The 20,078-nt window shown below is 42.6% G+C and overlaps 1 protein-coding gene across 10 annotated transcripts in view; it reads left to right on the forward strand.

Moving 5' to 3' along the window:
- The window catches only part of IL1R1 (interleukin 1 receptor type 1), a 99,134-nt gene that overhangs the window by 61,309 nt on the left and 17,747 nt on the right, over window positions 1-20,078 (forward strand). For 6 of the 10 annotated variants that reach the window (XM_081254244.1, XM_081254242.1, XM_081254236.1 and 3 more), the window contains 7 exons: window positions 3,205-3,355; window positions 8,970-9,034; window positions 9,137-9,203; window positions 16,292-16,526; window positions 16,625-16,814; window positions 17,578-17,746; window positions 19,705-19,770. In XM_081254244.1, coding sequence (XP_081110370.1) covers window positions 9,143-9,203; window positions 16,292-16,526; window positions 16,625-16,814; window positions 17,578-17,746; window positions 19,705-19,770 — 721 coding nt within the window. In that variant the 5' untranslated portion in view covers window positions 3,205-3,355; window positions 8,970-9,034; window positions 9,137-9,142. Of the gene's footprint in view, window positions 1-3,204; window positions 3,356-5,723; window positions 5,828-8,969; window positions 9,035-9,136; window positions 9,204-16,291; window positions 16,527-16,624; window positions 16,815-17,577; window positions 17,747-19,037; window positions 19,206-19,704; window positions 19,771-20,078 lie in introns of those variants that run through there. The other 4 variants (XM_081254239.1, XM_081254238.1, XR_014017447.1 and 1 more) reach the window with 3 other exon arrangements.

A 20,078-nucleotide genomic window follows, 5' to 3' on the forward strand; every position in this document is an offset into this window, starting at 1 on the left:
TCTGTGGCCACAAAGTAGGAGCAAATGCCCTGCCCCGCCCTTCACTGGGGCTCTGGGACTTGTGGAAATCCCTTGGGTTCTCATGACAGCACCCCACCCCCATGTCTCTTTTCCTTTGTCTGCACTGGGTGTGGAACTTCTTGCAGTGACAGGAAGGCGCTATGGATAAAGTCAGTCCTTCCCAGAAGGGGGGCTTTGGTTGGGGCCAGTACGCTCACTGTACATTCTGATGCTTAATCTCTGTTCTTATAAATTAGCTCACGTTGAAGTTTCTTATTCTGGGTCTGGGAGGAAATTGCTCTGTGCCTCACATTTGTACTTTCACTTTGTCTTTAATAAGCCACTAGCTTTCTATGTATGTTCCGTGTACCACATAGGCATGCTGTGATGTACTAGTTTCCAAACGGTGTCACCGAAAAGCAGTGGGAGCTGTGCTTGGGGAGCTCACAAGGGCTCGCTCTTGCAGCGAGCATCGTAGAAAGTCACGCCTTGTGTTTCCACTCCACGGTGCACTGTCTTGAGCAGGCCAGGCTGCTGGAGGTGGGGCGAGTGGCCGAGGCCTGTTGACCCAGGCCCCCCACGACGGCCCTGGGTCGGGCAGTGGGGTACCTCAGTGCACTGCTGCACCCCAGCACATCAGCTGGAAGCTGCTATGGAGAGGATGTTAGCAAGTCTGGGGAACTTCACATGTAGCATAGGCATCACTGCATCGAGGCAGGAAAGGAGACCGGGCAGTGTCTCAGGGCTTGTTCGTTGATCGGGGGAATTAATCATTTTACGTGGACAGTTCACCTGAAAAATAACATAGTGGAATAATTCGGCGACTCTTTGTTGTCCATATTTTCTAAAAGGATAATTTGAATTTTATTACAAATTGATTTCAGAACTCACCATGGACGTTGCTGAGTTGCCTCTGGACACAGATGGGGGGGGTGATGTTTACCCAGCATCCCTTCTGGCATTAAAGTGCTCCTCCTCCAGTCCTGCTTCTTCTGCCCTTTCCCTCAGAGCCGCCCTGCCTTCCAGCTGCGAGCCTTTGTCCCCCGCCTTAAGAAGTGGTCCACCTTCTCCAGGATGAGTCTCAGCCGGCTCCAGCCCCCAGGGATGGTTCCCCTCGAATTTCTCTTCTCTGACTCACACGTGCACCCGTATCGCATCCACCCCGCCCTCGATTCCAGGCGTGTTTTGGTCTCTTTTTGGTCTAGTGCAGAGATGGTGGGTGGGTTCCTTCCTCCGCTCCCTCCCTTTCTCTTTCCTTCCGTCCTTTCTCCCACAAGTATTTCTTGAGCTCTTCCCTCGTGCAGGATGTGTAGGAGCGGTCCCTCCTTCCAGGAGTTCGGGAGAGGAGTGGGTGTGCCCTCTACCTTCCTCTCCTGGCCAGGTAGGATAGTCCAGCGACCAGAGGAGCCGTCCGGCGTGGCCAGAGCCCTGCGTCCCCGCGCCCACGTCTGAGGCACCCGGTGCAGAGCGCCAGGGAGAACCTGTGTGACTTGGTGCTCTTGGCTGTGGAGGAAGGGGGGTGTGCAGGGGCCCCTGGGAGAGGCTCTTGATCAGAATCCACTCAGAGCTGGTCAGAAGTCACAGGAGAAGCCGGCCAACTAGGGAGGGTCACGTCGAATGGCAGGCCCGGGAGGCATTGTGCAGGCGCTGAGGGCACACAAGGGCACAGGCCTTACAGATGCAAGAGGGGAGCCTGCCAGGAAGGTGATGGAGGAGAGGGTGGACCCCCATCCCTGGGAGTCTGGAGGGAGGGGCGGTGGGTGCGGCCACGTGCTGCAGTGCCTTCCAGTAAGATGGGGTGGGGGGTCCTTTGCGTGGAGCAACCAGGAGTGTGTGGTGGCCTGGGCTGTGCATTTCACAGGGGCCGTGAGACTTGGGGGGCAGAGGGCAGGCCATTCTGCAGTGGATGTGAAAATCCTTTTAAGAAGTTTCTGGAGCAAAGAGGAAGAGGGAAAGTGAAGTGGTTAGAGGGCTGTGGGGTGTCCTCCCCTGCAGAAGGTTTCCTGGACCTTCCAAACAAATCCGGTCCGCTTGCCCGTCCACCCCTCCCCCAGTCTGTTAATTTCTCCCAGACGTCGTCCACGGGACTGCCATCAGCTGCGGTCATTCCGGGCCACACGACTGGAGGTGGGGAGGGCCCTTTGCTGGGCCTGCACATGGGAATATCTGGGAGGCTTGTCTTTGATCTCGTGTCCTGTTATGATTCATGATGACAAGCTCTGACACCTTGATGGGATGTCCTGTACTTTCTCTTAAGTCCAAAGGGAATACCAAGGGTGGCACTTAGCACATTTAGTCTAAGCAGAATGTTTGGCGTTGAATGAGGCTGTTTTATCCACTGGGCATTAAAAGGCCTTATGCTGAGGCCTTACAAACTTCTCAGAGGCCCAAGGAAACGATTCAGACCTGAGAAAAAAATATTGCACTCCAAAACACTAAAAGGAAACTGCAAAACCAGGGAATGAATGGTGAAACGTCTAGAGGACGTCACAGTAGGGCATTCCCAGCTCAGCTTTTTAGAAGTTATCTTAAGTTATGTAATTTGGAATGCCAGTGTGTTAATATGCTTGGTGCAAAGGAAGAGTGAAGATTCTGAGGGGATGACTGTTATTAAACAGGGCCTGGAAGGTTTTCCTGGCATCTGGTGTGTTTCCCTGAGCATTATTCTCCAGGTGCGTTAAGTGGTGGGCTCCCCGAGGTGTTCCGACTCATCCCTGTGTGCAGCAAAGTGCCATGTGTGTGTGTGTTGAATCAAAACAAACTAGAGGTTGTCATATATACACTATAGATACTATGTATAAAATAGATAACTAATGAGAACCTACTGGATAGCACAGGGAACTCTACTCAGCGCTCTACGGTGACCTACATGGAAAGGAAATCCAAAAGAGGGGATATATGTTTACGTAGAGCTGATTCACTTTGCTGTACAGCAGAAACTAACACAACATTGTAAAGCAACTTTACACCAATAAAAATTAAAAAAAAATAAAACTAGGGGTTGTCAGCCTCTGTATTCTTCACCCTTGACTTGATTTTCTGAAACTGTTTTCTCAAAGGACTGTGGAACACGTGCTTTTTAAACAGGTGACTCATCTTCGTAAGCTTGTTTTGTGTTTTTGGACCCCTTGAGATCTGTGTGGTGGTCGGGGACTTGACGTTCTTTGTTTCAGCTCATGCTTGTGTGTGTATTTCCTTCCCCAGGTAGATGCGCCCCCTGAAGATGGTGACTCCTTCCTGAGGAGCAGGTCACTTCTTACAAGACAAGGCCTTCTGCACAGTTACTGGGCTGATTCACCCCAGGGGACCGCTGGCCTTTTCTCATCAACAGCTGAAGTCCTCCACCCTGTTTCAGGTAGTTCTGGACTATTTCCCATTGTATACAGAATACTTTGGTTTTGGCGGTACATTTTTCTTTGGGACATCTCCGTGGTTTTATCTGATTTCTGAAGGGGTCTGTGAACCCATTAAGAAGCACTGCTCACTTGCTTTCTCAGGGTCACCTCCCCTTCAGCTTCAGCTGTGACCATGTGACCGTGGCTCCCAGTGCAGGGCTGAGCTGCCTCAATTCCAGATCATCCCGGGTTCCATGTCCATGTCACTGAATTTCCACCTCACAATCGAATTCTTGATTTCTGTTACATGGTCTCAGGAGACCCAGGCCGGTGGTACAGTGAGTGACACCCCCAGGCATCTCCTCGGCTGTGTGGGTGCCGGAACCTGCCCTCCTCACCTGCCCTGCCCTTGCTGGTCCCACCTGAGGGAATCAGGGCTGGTGGGTCCCAGACCCCTTCTCTGGCTTGCCTCTGAGTGGGACTCAGATATGCCCCCTTCCGTCTGTCTGTCACTGCTGGCCGCTCATGCCTGCATCCCTGCTCATCTACAGCCCTTCCCCAGACACCTCTCCCGTTTATATTCCACATGGGTGCCAAAATTTCCTTACAAAATGAAAATCTGATCGTAGACCACTCTGTGGCTTAAAACCATTAAGTGATTGTTTTGCCACCTACAAATGGCAGTCCCAACTGCTCAGCAAGGCTCTTCATGTCCTGGGCACTTTCCATCTCTCCAGCTTTGCCTCTTGGCACCTCACCTTTTTTTTTTTTTGGCCGCACCCAGCATGGCACGTGGGATCTTGGTTCCCCGACCGGGGATCGAACCTGCACTTCCTGCAGTGGAAGCGTGGAGTCTCAACCACTGGACCGCCAGGGAAGTCCCGGCGCCTCACCTTTGACTTATGCTCCGGAACATGATGAATCTCCCCCATGCTCTCCCCACCGTCAGGCTCATCTGTTCCAGAAGCCCTCCTGCAGGGCGTGTTAGGCCCTGTCTTCCCCCCTACCCGGGGCACCTCTCTCCCCATGGACAGTCAGTCCCGCATTGTGGTGTAACTCTGCAGACATGTCCACTCTCCCTGCTGGCTGGTGAGCTCCTCGAGCCCCTCGGTCATTATTCCTAATTTTGTTCCCAGGACCAAGTGTACACACAGGCATGTAGTAGATCTTCAATATACAGTTGTTGATTTGGCAGCAAATGAAGAAAGAAATGAATGGATATCTGAGAACATTTTACCGAAACTTACATCTGTCATCAGAGCATGGGGTGACTTATAATAACTAATTCAGAGTGTGACCGTTTGCCAGACAATGTTCTAAACCCTTCATGTGTGACAGCTCACTTAATCACAGCCTTCAAGGACAAATACTGTTATCATCATCTCCATTTTGTCCAAAGGGGGAACTGCAACACAGAGGCTGAACTTTTATCCAGTGTGCCATTGATGGGTATGTGGGATGTATTGCGTGATCACATGTGGCTGACGGCTAAATTGTGACCATCTTGAAGAGCAGGTTTTTGTTTTATATTTCACTTTATTTATTTTGAATTTTACGAATTATTTTTGTCCCTGGCACTAGCATATACAGCCTGGTATACAGGCTGTATATGCTGGTATACAGCAGAACACAAATGTTGTTGAGGGATTTTCTGATTTGGCCAGCCTTTCAAGGACTAGCAGGGTGAAGGCTAGTCAGGTTTGGCTTCACCCTTGGAATTTTGTATTGTTTTGGGACATACGGGGGTTTTTGTTCATTTTTTTGTTTAGTTTGGCCTCGGATGGTACGTCTTTACCTGCTTCCTCTACACTGTCCGCAGTCATGGGACTCTTAACCCCCATCCCATGGCCTGGAGCCAACCCCCTTGCCCTAGGATCCTGGAGACTGACAGGGATTCAGAAGGTCCCCTGCTGAGGGGAAGGGGCTTCTCTCACCCCCCTGCTTTTTCCCAGAGCAGTTCCAGGGCAGGCGAAGTAAAACCTGGACCCCTGGGGCCGGGCTCCTGCACTTTATGGACTATTAGATAGGAAGGGGTCTGAAGTCATCCAGCTCATTGCCAACTGTGCAGACGAGGAAACTGAGGCTCAGGAGGAGTTGTGTCCAAGATCGCACTGTCCTTGGACTTGCAATTATTAAACGTTGTTTGCCCACAATTAATTTGGAATTATATCTCCAGACACACTCTGTATGAATTTAGCCTGGCACCTTCCTTGTCTTCTCCCCTGCCCACTCATCGAACAAGCCAGAGCTTGTGACTAAATGAACTAACACCTGGCAGGGTTCAGTTGATTTTGTGGTGTCTTTAATAAACTAATGTGAGTAATGGATTGGCCTGGAACAGGTAATTGGGAAATGTTTTAACCCTTTATTTACTTTCTTCTATCATAGAAATTTAAAACACACTTCCTCAGGGTTACAGAAATAGTTAATAAGCCAGACTGCAAGACGTCAAAGCCTCCTATCTTATTTAATAATCTGAATACAGGTTCAAGGTAAATATGATAATAATATTCATAATCTAGACTAATTTGGGAGAAGGCTAATTTATGTGAGTAAAATGTCAGAATTACAGGATACTTAAGGAATGTGGTCTCATGGCTCTGAGGTAGGTTTCAAGGCTTGATTCAGGTATAGGGATCACTGTCCTCATGCTGGGGGGAAACTGAGGAGAATGCGAATGGGGGTGTCTCTCACGCTTAGATTGTCTTCATTTTCCCTGCATTTGCAGGCACACCTTGGAGATATTGTGGGTTTGGTTCCAGATCACCACAATAAAGCTTAAATTGCAATAAAGTGAGTCACACGAAATTTTAGTTTCCCAGTGCATATAAAAGTTATGTTTACACTATACTGCAGTGTATTAAATGAGCAATAACATTATGTCCGAGAAAGCAATGTACATACCTTCACTAAAAGATACTTTATTGCTAAAAAATGCTCACAGTCATTTGAGCCTTCAGCGAGTCTCCATCTTTGTGCTGGTGGAGGGTCTGGCCTGGTTGTTGGTGGCTGCTGACTGCTCAGGGTGGCGGTTGTTGAAGGTTGAGGTGGCCACGGCAATCTCAAAATAAGACAACACTGAAATTTGCCACATTGATTGACTCTTCCTTTTGCTTGGACACTTAGAGGCCATTGTAGGGTTATTAGTTGGCCTGATTTCAATATTGTTGTGTCTCAGGGACTAGGGAGGCCCAAGGAGAGAGTTGGGGGAACAGCCAGATGGTGGAGCAGTCAGCACACACACAATATTTATCAATTAAGTTTGCTGTCTCATATGGATGTGGTTCGTGGTGCCCCCAAAACAAATTACAGCCGTAACATCAAAGATCCCTCATCACAGATGAACGTAAACATAATAGTAACAAAAAAGTTTGAAATATTTTGAGAATTACCAAAATGTGACACAGAGACATGAAGCGAGTGGGCGCTGTTGGAAAAATGGTGCCGATAGACCTGCTCGATGCAGGGGTGCCACAAGTCTTCCATTTGTTAAAAAACACAGTATTTGCAAAGCGCAGTAAAGCGAAGTGCGATAAAACGAGGTATGCCTGTATTTAAAAAGCACGTTGTCTCTTTTTTTATTCCTTTTAATACCACTTCTTAAGTAGAACATTTTCCAGCTAATATTCAAATGATTGCATGTCATTAGAATCTGGGTTTGTGATGTCTTAGTTAAAATATTTTGTGTTTGCAATTAACTTACGGCTACAGAAAAGAATACAGGCAAATTTCATCTTCTGTAAAATGAAAAGGACAGCTTTTTTTTTGAAGCATGAAATTATGCGGTCTGCCCTGGACATTGCCCCTGAGGTCGGGTCGAGGGGATAGCTATTTCTTTAGTTCATTTTTTCACTCATTCTATGAGCACTTATCAAGGGCTTCTGAGTTCCCAGCACAGTGCTGGAAGCTGTGGGTGCAGTGATAGGCGGGTCATGGTTCCTGCCCCCATGAGGCTCCCTCTCCTGGGGTAACTGCAGTGAAAAGTGTGAAGACATTAACACAGGTTGCTGCAGGGGCCCAGAGAAAGACAGTCTGGCCAGGCAAAGGTTCTGAGGGCTCCCTGGAGCTGGTGGGAGGGGGGGTGACCCCAGCTGAGACCTGATGGGTGGGGAGGTACCTTCACCACCAGGTTAAGGGTGGAGGGAATAGCAAAGGCAAGGGCTCTGAGGTTGGAGAACTGGGCAAGGTGAAGGCTGACGTATGGACTGGGCAGGGGGAGAGGAAGGCGGAGGGTTGAGTCTGGAGGAAGCAGTCAGAGCCTCAACACAGAGGACCTGTGTGCTTTGCTGAGGGGTGTGGACTGTTCGGGGTGCACTGGGGAGCCGGTGAAGGCGCTTTGAACCGATCACTTGGTAACTATGAGTTTGTAAGATCCCTGGATTGAATAGAAGCCGTAAGTCCATAGGCAGAGAGACTGATAAGGAGCTAGTTGGCATAATTAATCCAGGAAGGAGCCGGTGACTGTTGAACTCAAGAGGCATCAGCAGTGCGTAGGAGTGAACCGGGCTGGTGTGGTGACCTCCGGAGCCGGACTGTTTAGGGCTGGTGAGAACAGCTCTGGGGATGGCGGGTCACTGAGCCCGGGTCTCTCGGGTGGGTGGGAGTGTGGCAGTGCTGCCCCTGTCACTAAGGTGGGGAGCATGGCTGGTGGGGAGAATGAATTTGGTTTGAGGCCTATGGAATATTAGGAATTCATAGGTTGTTGAATAGACTTGTGCATAAGTTCACTGGAAGCACAAGACTGGAATTTATTGCATGTAGTTGTAAGGTCCCCCTTCAGGAGCATGGAACAGGAACGTTCAAATCGGTAAAGGGGGCCATACTGAGCATTAACTTAATTTGGGCTTGAGAAGTTTAGAAAGGTAGGCAAAATGGAGTGATTTTTTCCTTTTTCAATTGATATTATTTTAGGGATGTTTTATGGATAAAGCCATGGGTGTGCTTTCCTTCCAGCATCAGTCAAATGCCTGATCTGATTATGCCCCCTGCCAAGTATATGGATAGAGTGTTAGGAAATTGAAATGCTAGGTTACCAGGACCTCAGTTTAATATGTAGCCCTATGGCTGCTCAATACCTGTTGTAGCTGCTGCTATGTTAGTGTGGCTTCTAAACCACTCAGAGGAGCTGTGGAGGTTTTGTCTATATTTTTGTTTTTCTTTGTGATAAGATTAATACATGCTTATTATAGAAATTTTAGATAAAAAGCCCCAGCAAGCCCCAGAGAAGGGCCAAACCAACCAACCACAAGAAGCAACCCAATTTTGATATACTGTTATTATTTCTTTTAGCCTTTCTGGTGCATTTCTATGCAGCTATACCATTTCATACAAATGGTTTAGTGTCTTACCTTATAAAGTGAAGGTGTGAGCTTTAGCAGGATCTGGAAGTATGGGGAGACTTTGCAAGTGAGTCCTGGCAGTGGGTACATTCCAGGTGGGGAACACATCCATGTAAGTAGAGGCACGATGGTTTAGGGTCTAGTGGGTAGTCTATTTTGGGTGTAGCATAGATTAGATTTGGGGGAAATTTAAATGGAAATGAACGTTGGAACAGTTGATGGAAGTTTTGTTAATCTTAAGTTGTGTGAGTTTGTCCCCAGTTCTGTTAAAAATCTTCATTCCCCTTTTCCCCAGTTTGCATCCAGAAGCATGATCACATAAATGATGTAGGAAGACTAACCCATCAGTGTGACTTGCGGGTAAGGGTGGGACCGGGGTGGGGAGTCTGTGTATGTAGTTTTAGAGATGTTTTTGGGAATAGTAACATTTAAAATTTTTCTTTCATTCCTCTGTTTCTCCAGGAGAATATGAAAGTATTATTCAGGCTTGTTTGTTTCATAGCTCTACTGACTTCTTCTCTGGAGGCTGGTGAGTTAAGCATTTCCTTGTGTTCCTGTCTGCTAAGAAAATCTGTGATTTAGAATACATGAAGTACCTTGGTTAACAGAGTCATTTTTCTTACGTGTGTTTGTGGATGCCCAAGTCACAGAACTGTATTGCTGGATGTCCTTTCAAGGTCTTTACTTTTCATTCTCTCATTTATACATTGGGAAACTGAAGCCCAGTGAGGTTAAGAGCCCAAGGTCATGCAGCTAGTTTCAGAGCAAAAGCTATAATCCACGTCACCAGTGTCTAGTCCAGGCCTCTTCCCACTTTGTTGCTGCTTGAAGAGTGTAATATGGGAAATCCTGGCTTTCATTCAGAAGAGGTGTTAAATGCAGTCTTTATGAACCACGGCTGGCAGTTCTTTGTTTTCTCCATTTATTCATTCTTTCTCTTCCCCTCTCCCTCTCTTGCTGCAAATGCGTTTAGCTCCTGCCGTGCACCAGGCACTAGCTGCTGGGGCTACAGTGGTGAATAATCCAGACAGAAATATCTGCCTGGGGTTTACATTCCAGTAGGGGAGAGAAACAATACATTACATAAGTAAATATATATTATGTCATATGGCGATAAGTGTGGAGAGGTAAAGAAGCAGAAAAGTAAAGTATACACTTTGGGGATTGGGGTGGTCAGAAGGTTAAATTTTTTGATAGTGTGGCCAGAAAAGGCCTCACTGAGAAGTTGACTTTTGAGTTGAACCTGAAGGAGCGGGAGGAGGGAGCTATATAGAGATCAGGTTGGGGGTGGGGAAATATTCTAGGCAGCATGTGCCAAGGCCCTGAAGCCAGGAGTACTGGCATGTTCCAGGGGCTGAAATCTGCTGTGGCTGGAGCAGAGGGAATGGTGAGGGATGTGGTACAGGGTGAGGTCATTAAGGTAATGGGGGGCGGTGGAGGTTTGACTGTGTAGAGAGCCTTGTAGACCTTTCTAAGGATCTTGGCTTGTACTCTGAGGTGGGAAGACTGTGTAGGTTCCCTGTTTAAAACCACAGAGGTGATCTAACTTTCCTTTTTTTTTTTGGCCACGCTGTGCGGCTTGTGGGATCTTAGTTCCCCGACCAGGGATCGAACCTGGGCCCTCAGCAGTGAAAGTGCGCAGTCCTAACCACTGGACCGCCAGGGAATTTCCATATTTTAAAGGCTCATTCTGGTTCTTATATTGTGAACAGATCCTAGGGAGGCAAAGGGAGAAACAGAGAGGCCAGTTAGGAGGCCATTACGGCAATCCAGGCAAGCTATGATGGTAACTTATTCAAGGGTGACAAGGAGAAGTGAGTCATCAGAGTTTGGATATACTTTGAGGACTGAGCCAGCAGGATTTGCAGACAGATTGGATGTGAGTGTGAGAAACAGAGAAGAATCAAGGATGACTAAGGGTTTCAGCCCAAGCACATGCAAAGTGGAGTTGCGTTGACGGGAGGGGGGAAGGTCACGTGTTCAGACTGAACATGTTAAAGTTAGATGTCTAAATAGAGATGTTGACTAAGCAGTCTGGAGCCAGGGGTTGGAAGTATAAAATTGGAGACCTTGGCAAGCAGCTGCTATTAGAACCCCGAGACTAGATGAGTCTACCTGGGGAGTGAGTGTGGTTAGAAAAGAACAGAACTTCAAGGAGTGAACCCTGCAGCCCTCCAGGGGTGGGTGGTCAGGCTTCCATTCATCCAAGAACCAGTGAAAGACTGGCCTGAAGTGTAGGAGGAGAACCAGACAAATGTCCTGAAAGCCGAGTGAAGAACGTGTTTCAAGGATGAGAATAACGTGTCCAATGCAGATGTGCTAAGTAAGATGACGTCCGAGAGTTGTCGATTTGATTTAGCAACTTAAAAGTCGTAGGTGACTTTGATCAGAACAGTTTTGATGGAGTGGTGGAGCAAACCCCAGATAAATAGGAGAGTGTGTTGAGCTGAGACCTTAAGGTTTACTCTTTTATCACTGTTATTGTTGCTGCTGTTACTCCTAGGAGCTAAATACTTACCAGTTCTCCATCAGTGCAGGTACCTTGCTGAGTGCCTAGCCACTTTTATTTCCATTCTGTTTTTAAATAGCTTTATTGAGGTTATAATAGACATACAATAAACCACACATGTTTAAGGTATACAATTTGATGTGTTGACATACATATCCACCCCTGAAACCATCATCACAATCAAGATAATATTGAATTGAGTATTAATTGGTTTGGAGAGAACTGGGCAGCTCCACAATATCAAGTCTTCTGATCAAGGAACAAAGTATAGACGTCTTCATTTTTTTTAGATCTCTTAAAGTTTATTTAAATACATTTATTTTGTAATTTTCATTGGATCAGTCTGATGCATCTTTTGTCACATTTATCCTAAATTATTCATATCTTGATGCTATTGTAAAAGGCATTTTAAAAAATCCAGTTTCTAATTGTTCTTAGGTAATATACACACACATTCAAATTTGCATATTCATATTGTATCCTACAGCTTACAAACCCTCTAGGTCTTCGGTAGATTTCATAGCATATTCTGTATAGATAATCATGTTGTCTGCAAATAAAGACATTTTACTTTTCTCTTCAATCCGTATGCCATTTCTTTTTCTTGCCTAATGCACTAATTAGATCTTCCAATACAATGTTGAATAGAAGTGGTTAGAGTGGACATTCTTACCTTGTTTCTAATCTTGTATATGATAGCTGTAAGGTTTTTATAGCTGTCCTTTATTAGCTTTAGGAAGTTCCCTTCTATTCCTAGTTTTGTTTTGTTGTGTGTTTTTTTTTTTGGATGTTGTGTACATCATAATGCACTGTCCTTATTTGATATATTGTAGCATTCAATTTGCTAAGATATTTTAAAGAAATTTTGCATCTATGTTCATGATGAAGACTCTTTTGTGGTTTTCTTTTCTTGGAATGTCTTTGTTTGGTTTTGGAATTAGAATAATACTGACCTCATAGAGTGAATTGGGAAGTGTTACTGACTCTTTAATTTTCTGGAAGAGTGTGTGTAAAACTGGTGTTGGTCCTTCTATGAATATACCAGTGAAGCCATCTAGGCCTGAAATTTTTTTTGTTGTTTGGAGGTTTTTAACTACACTTTCCATTTCTTTAATACCTGTAGGGCTATTCAGGTTATCTGTTTCTTCTTCAGGAAGATTTTATAGTCTGTACTTTCAAGGAATTTGCCCATTTCATTTAAGTTGTTGAATTTATTGGCATTAGGTTGTTCATAATATTTCCTTATTACTCTTTTCAAATCATTTTAATGAGAGATGTCACCTCTCTTTTTTTCCTGATCAGTATGGCAGGAGATTTATCCATTTTATTGATTTTTCTGAAAGAACTATCTTTTGGTATCTTTGATTTTTGTCTCTATTGTTTTTGTTTTCCATTTCATTGATTTTTCTCCTAGATCTATTACTATCCTCTGCTTACTTAGGGTGTAATTTATTTTCTAATTTCTTAAATGGAATCCGAAGTCATGATTTGAGATCTTTTTTCTTATACAGACATTTAGTGCTATCAACTTTCCTCTAAGTATTGTTTCCTTTTCATGCCATACATTTTGTTATGTTGTGTTTTCTTTATCATTCAGGTCCAAAGACTTATCTCCTAATCTCCTCCTTTATTTCTTTTTTTAAAAAAATTGATTAATTTATTTATTTTTGCTGCGTTGGGTCTTTGTTGCTGTGCTTGGGCTTTCTCTAGTTGTGGCGAGCAGGGACTGCTCTTCACTGTGGTGCACGGGCTTCTCATTGCAGCGGCTTCTCTTGTTGCGGAGCACAGGATTTAGGCATGCGGGCTTCAGTAGTTGTGGCATGTGGGCTCAGTAGTTGTGGCTCACAGGCTCTAGAGCACAGGTTCAGTAGTTGTGGTGCATGGGCTTAGCTGTCCTGAGGCATGTGGTATCTTCCCGGACCAGGGCTCGAACCCGTGTCCCCTGCATTGGCAGGCAGATTTTTAACTGCTGTGCTACCAGGGATGTCCCCTTTATTTCTTCTTTGATGCATGGGTGATTTTTTTTGTTTGTTTGTTGTTGTTTTTTTCAGCTTTTAAATACATGGGTGAATTACTAGATATTTTTCTGTTACTGATTTCTAATTTAATTTCATTGTCACCAGAAAACATACTTTGAATTCTTTTAAATTTGTTGACTATTGGGTTATGAGCAAGAATATGGTATATCTTGGTAAGTTCTTTTGTGTGCAGTTAAAAAGAATGTGTATTCTGCTGTTGTTGGGTAGGATTTTGTGTAAATACTGATTATGCCAAATTGGTTGATAGTGCTGTTCAAATTTTCTATATCATTACTGATTTTCTGTCTAATTGTTGTACTTGTTCTACCAATTATTATGAGGAGACTGTTGAAATCTCAGACTATAATTGTGGGTTTCTCTATTTCTTTTTGCAATTCTATCAGTTTTTGCTTCATGTATTTTGAAGCACTGTCAGTAGGTGAGTAAATGTCTAGGATTACTATGTACCTCTTGACAAATTACTCCTTTATCATAATTACATGACTCTTTTTAATCCCTGTTAATATTTTTCACTGTAAAATCTACTTTGACTGATAATAATAAACATTCAAACTTTCTTTTGAGTAGTGTTAACATGATATTTCTCTCCCCTCCCCGTTTTTACTTTTAACATATTTGTGTCTTTACACTTAAAGTGTGTTTATGTGTGAGTTCATGTGTATGTTAGCATATAGTTGGATCCTTCTTTCTTTATCCAGTCTGACTATCTCTGCCTTTCAACTGGGTTGTTTAGACCATGAAAAAAATATAATACAATTGTTAATGTGTTTGGGTTTTATTTTAGGATCTTGTTTTATTTTCACCTTGTACCATTAATTCTATGTGTTTTCTCTTTTTTGCTGCCTTTTGGATTAATTGAGAATTTTCATGATTTATTTTGTCTTCAGGGTTGGCTTATATTAATAACTTAAAAAATAACTACTCTAGTGCTTATGGTATCCATCTATGACTTACCACTGTTTACCTTCAGGTCATACTATACCAATTCACAAATAGTATAAAAAACTTAAAACAGTATATATCTGCTTCTCCCTTCCTGAACTTTGCCTTATTGTTTCCATACATTTACCTCTTTATATGTTATAAATCTCAAAATACATTATTTTTGCTTTAAATATTCTGTTGTTTTTAAAGAGATTTAAATAATAAGAAAAATTATTTTATGATCACCCATGTAGTAAACATTTCTGGTGCTATTTATTCGTTTATGTAGATTTATTTTTCATCTGACACTATTTTCTTTCTTTCTATAGGACTTCCTTACATGTTTTGGCAGTACAGGTGTATTGGTGATAATTTTTATAGCTTTTTATAAATATGAAAAAAGTCTTTATTTTGCCTCTATTTCTGAAAGGTACTTTCCCTGGATATAGAATTCTAGGTAGATGATGTTTTTTCTTTTAGTACTTATCTTTATTCTGCCCTCTTCTGGCTTGTATTGTTTCTGGCAAGAAGCTGCATCATTTTGGTCTTTGTTTGGTGTGCTTTTCTTCATGCTTCTTATGCTTGGGTTTTATTGTGATTTTGGGGTCTGTGGCTACATCATTTTCATAAGATCGTGAAAAATTTCAACTTGTATTTCTTCAAATATTTTTCCTGTTCAACCCACCTCTCCTGTTCTTCAGGAATTCTTATTACATGTATTGAAGTTGTCCTGCAGCTAACTAGAATCCTGTTTATTTCATTTTGTTATTTTTCTCTCTGTGTTTAGTTTTGAAGAGTTTCTAATGCTGTATCTTGTAGTTCACTAAGCCTTTCTTCTTGCAGTGTCAAATCTGCCATTAATCACATCCATTTTTTTTTAAAGTCAGCATTGTAGTTTTCATCTCTAGGGGTTTGATTTAGGTTTTTTAAAATAATCTCTTTCATTTCTCTACTCAACATGCTTGATCTGGCCCCTTGAACAAGTGGAACACAATGATAATAACTATTTTAATTTTTTCCATCTATTCTATTATCTGTGTCATTTATGGGTCAGTTTTGATATGACTGATTTTTTTCTCTTTATTATTGGTTTTATTATGCTGCCTCTTTGCATGCCTAGTAATCTTTGATTGGATGCTAGATATTGTAGATTTTACCATGTTGGGCATTGGATATTTTTTTATTACTAAAAATGTTCTTGAACTTTTTTCTTTTACAAGGTTGTTACTTGGAAATAGTTGATCCTTTTAGGTCTTGCTTTTAAGCTTTGTAAGTCAGGAGCAGAACAAGATTTATTCTAGGCCTAACTTGCTCCATCTACTGAGACAAAACCCTTCTGGGTTCTCTACCTGATGCCCCATGACTGATAAGATTGTCCATTCTGGCTGTTGAGAACAGCCACTATTCCCAGCATGTGTGTGCTCCGGGTATTATCCACTCTAATTCTTTTGGCAATTTTCACTCTGGCCTTGGGTAGCTTTCTTTCATGCTTCTGCTAATTGATACTCAGCTAAAAACTTGAGGGAGATTCTGTAGACCTCCAAAGCTTGCTTACTCTCTGTGTACAGCTGTAATCTCCTTGGTACTCTGCCCTCCACTCTCTTGGTTTACCTGGATTCCCTGCTCCATCTCCTCAACTCAAGAGAGAACACTGGGTTTTGCCTGCATTTCCTCCCAGCAACGTCATGGCCTAGAATTGCTCTCTACACAGTAATTTGGGAAAACCCTAGGGCTCGCCTCCTTTGTGTCCTTCATTCCCTGATGTTCGATGTCTTGAACATTGTTATTTCATATACTTTGTGCATTTTTTAGTTGTTCAGGTGGGAGGCTAAATGACGGTTATTCCATCTTTTTACTGAAGCAGCCATCTTTTCCTGCTACCTTATCCCCAATTTTTAGCTGAGTAAAGAGGGGAGCAGAGAGGTTAAATAACTTGCTCAAGGACACAAGTAGTAAGTGACATCCTGGATTTGACTAGAAATCTTTTAGACTTCCAAGATGATTCTCTTTATCATAAGGCTACTAACACTCTCACGTATAACACAAATTAATGTATTTAATAGTTGGTGTGTTTATATTTAGATATTACATGAAGAAACACTGAAATTTCTTATTGAAATGACTTTCCCTTTCTCCCTTCTAAAGATAAATGTGAGGAACGTGAAGAGGCGGTTATTTTAGTTTCGTCTGCACATGAAATTGATGCTCGTTCATGTCCTCTTATCCTAAGTGAACACAAAGCCCCTATAATTTGGTATAAAAATGATGGCAAGACACCTGTATCTACAGAAAGAGACTCCAGGATTCATCAGCACAAAGATAAACTTTGGTTTGTTCCTGCTGAAGTAGAGGATTCAGGATATTACTACTGTGCAGTGAGGTAAGAAAGGAATTAATATGTTACAAACATGTGTTGTATTACCTGCAATAGTTAAGGACAGAACAATCTTTTAATAAACCTATTCTGATTTATTTTAGCAATTCAACTTACTGCCTCAAAACTAAAATAGCTGCAGAGTTTGTACAGCATGAGCCTAACTTGTGTTACAATTCACAAGCCGTATTTACACAGAGACTGCTGATTCCAGGAGATGGACAACTTGTATGTCCTTATTTGGATTTTTTCAAAGATGAAAACAATGTGTTACCCCAAATACAGTGGTATAAGGTAATTTTATATTACATATGGCATTCTACTCATCTAGCAAATAAAATAGTTTTCTATCACAGACAATAGGATGAATCTGCAAAGCACTTTTTCCTTTGGCATATTATTTTGCCTTTGAGTGGTGAAATTTAATAGGATGTTTTTAAAAGGTTTTAAGACTGTACACATTTAATTTGCAGCTTAACTAAAACTATGTCATTTTTGTTTAATAAGGTAGAGTTGAGAAAAGTATAGTAGGCATAAAAGATGTTTAAAGATAAGGATGATTATAAATTTAGGGTTTTTAAGAAATAACTATTTGTTACAAAATATGCTATTTTGTGTTTTATTACAAACATTAAGTGGTCCTTGGATAGCCTAGTGGTTTCTCTAACTGTCTGAAAGGCGATTGGCCAGCACTCCATGGAATACATCATATTCTGGTATCTTTGATCTACCCGGCTTGTTGGAGCTTACATGGAGAATCATCTTGTAGAGGTTAAAAAATACAAAATAAATAATATCAGTGAAGAATGGAAGTATAGCATTACTAAGCATCTATAGTGTTAGCATTCTTTCCTCAAATGTTTTTCTCTTGCAAAGTAAGTTTGTCTTCACTTGTCTTCAAAGTGCAAGCCTCATAGGCATAAAAATGTAAATCCTGGGAATGTAATTATGACTTTGCAAAAAAAACTTGTATGCAAGGAACCTTTCTATTCATATATGTACGAATATAAATATGAATAATTGGTTTTCAATACTTCCTTCCTCTCCCTCTGTCTAGGATTGCAAACCTCTACTTCTTGACAATATAAACTTTGTTGGAATAACAAACAAACTCATCATCACGAATGTGACTACGGCGCATAATGGGCACTATACGTGTCATGCATCCTACACACACTTGGGAAAGCAGTATCATGTCACCCGGGCTATAGAACTCATTACTCTAGGTGAGTCAGAGCTCCAGTCCTAGGATTTTAAATCCAGGAAGGCCCAGAGACCATAACTCTAATATCACCTTCACTGTCTATGGAGGGACAAAATCCAAGAGAAGCTTGATGACTTGCCAGAGGTCACCTGGCTTTAGTTTAGTTTTTGTTGTTACGTGCTACGTATGTGTTTCTCATTCCTACTTCAGAGGTAGTGCTGATCAAACAGACAAGGATGAGCTATGTGTTCCAGCTGAACTAGGAGGCATGTTCTTTGGCCTGGCTAGAGCTGCTTCTCCAGAGGGTTCTCTGGAGAAGCACTGGAGGAACGACAGTTCTGAGATCCCTCACTTGGGCAGTCTTGAGTGTCTAGCCGTCATGGGCGTAATGGATGGATGCTAATGAACTTTGTAACAAGTTACACTCTTGCTAGATCTCTGTTAGTCCAGTCACTTAACTTCTCTAAGGCTGTTTCCTCCTCTAAGAAAATTCAAGCTTCCAAGCTTGTTGCAAAAGTGAGAGATCAAATGTGCTCAGCTTGTGGTCCTGTGCCTGGGGCCAAACAGATGAGAAATGAGTAGGTGCATGGTGATTATTCTTGTTAGTTTTCCTGAGGCTTCTATTAACCACATTTCATATTAAAAACTACAACAAAATAAAACCAAGGCACTCCTACAGGTTACCTGGGGATGGGCAGAATGCTCAACCTTTCTGTAAATACCAGGGTTTCCTAAGCTTTCAGGAAGATAAGAATAGAGTTAGTTTAACCAGGACTTTGAAAGTCAAAGCAGTCTCTATCAGTAATTACTCTGGGACAACAGGCATAAACAGGGACTATCCCTGTTTATCTGGGTAAACCTGTTTATCTGTTTAATCTGGGTAAACCCAGATTATGACCACTTTTCAGAGAGATACTTTTCTCATTTCTACAATAATTCATTTTTTTGTCAAAGGTTAAGTTTATTGTCTCAGAATCAATTCCTTCCCTACATCCTACAAGCATCAGTGACTCGTAAATTTCAGGAGTCCTTGAATCACAACCATCCTGAGTTCCTGAGCAGCCCCTCTCTGGTCATTGTATAGCTCTGATTTGTTTTTCTTGGAATACTGCAACCAGACCAGCAGAACAAATTTTAGGGAAAACAGGGCACTACAGAATTTTAAAAATAGGTCAAATGGGTTTTAAATACTTTCTGCCATCCTTTCTGATCCCTTACGTAGAAATAATATACTTAATCAGATGTGAGGTTGTATTTTGTTTTCTTCTAAAGGTGGATTTATAAATATTTATTGGGCATCTACTATGTTTCAGGCACTGTTCTAGGTATACATTAGGGAACAAAGGAGACAGTATCCTGCCCTGACGGAGCTAACATTTTTTTTTTTGACTGTGGCGGAATGAATACTGGGCATTCAAATTCATAGTTTCTCAGGCTTGGCCCCAGATCAACTCTTGAAGCCAATCTTCCTGTAAATAAAGGTCAGATTAATTTCTGGAGCTCCTTAGTATTTTTATGCTTATTTTAATAAATTATGCCAAAATGTTTGGCATTCTTCAATAACTGTGGCTTTCACTCTTGGGTCATTGTGAAAATTACTAAATACAAGCACGTCTAGCAATAGATGGCCTTCTGGTTAATAATGCTCCATCCAGGGAAGTCCCTTTCCACAACGACTCGGTTTTCCTGATTTGCATGAAGAGGGACACTTGTCTGGAGACCCAGGGCCTGGTGATGTGTGTTTTTTTTTGCAGCACCAAACTCTGGGTTCAGAAGGGCCAACTCTGTGGGTTTTGCTCTGGTCTCTGTGTCAGCCTCCTACCTTCACCTCTGGCCTTCTGTCTCCTGCTATATATGCTTTGGCCAGTAGAGGGAATATCGGGCAGATGCCTTGTAGTATATTTTTGGTATATTTTGCCAAGTGTGGTCATCACTTGAGATTCTGGTCTATAAGAGACCTTATGGATGTTTTTCTTTCAGTGAAATCCAGGAACAAGAGACCTGAGATTGTGAGTCCAGCTAATGAGACGATAGAAGTGGTCTTGGGTAAGTGGGCTACGATCAGGATATGCTGAAATCAGTATTTTTTGAACTCGAGATTAAGGTAAACTGTACCTTTACTGCACACAACCTAAGCTGTTTAGTGGATATATCTAAAGTTAGAGGGAAAGTGGCACAGATTATGTCTTAAATGTTTCTTTGGATTTCTTGCCTCTTATGGCAAACATCTAGCCATGTCTGATTGGCCCACCCTTACTTTCCTATGGACACTTATTACTCGTGAAGACATCAGCCAAAGACCAAGTTCAGGGACTTCCCTGGCAATCCAGTGGTTAAGACTTTGCCTTCTAATG

This window comes from Mesoplodon bidens (genome assembly GCF_964165515.1).
Source record: "Mesoplodon bidens genome assembly, chromosome: 14".
In the NCBI taxonomy this organism is placed as follows: Eukaryota; Metazoa; Chordata; class Mammalia; order Artiodactyla; family Ziphiidae; genus Mesoplodon; species Mesoplodon bidens.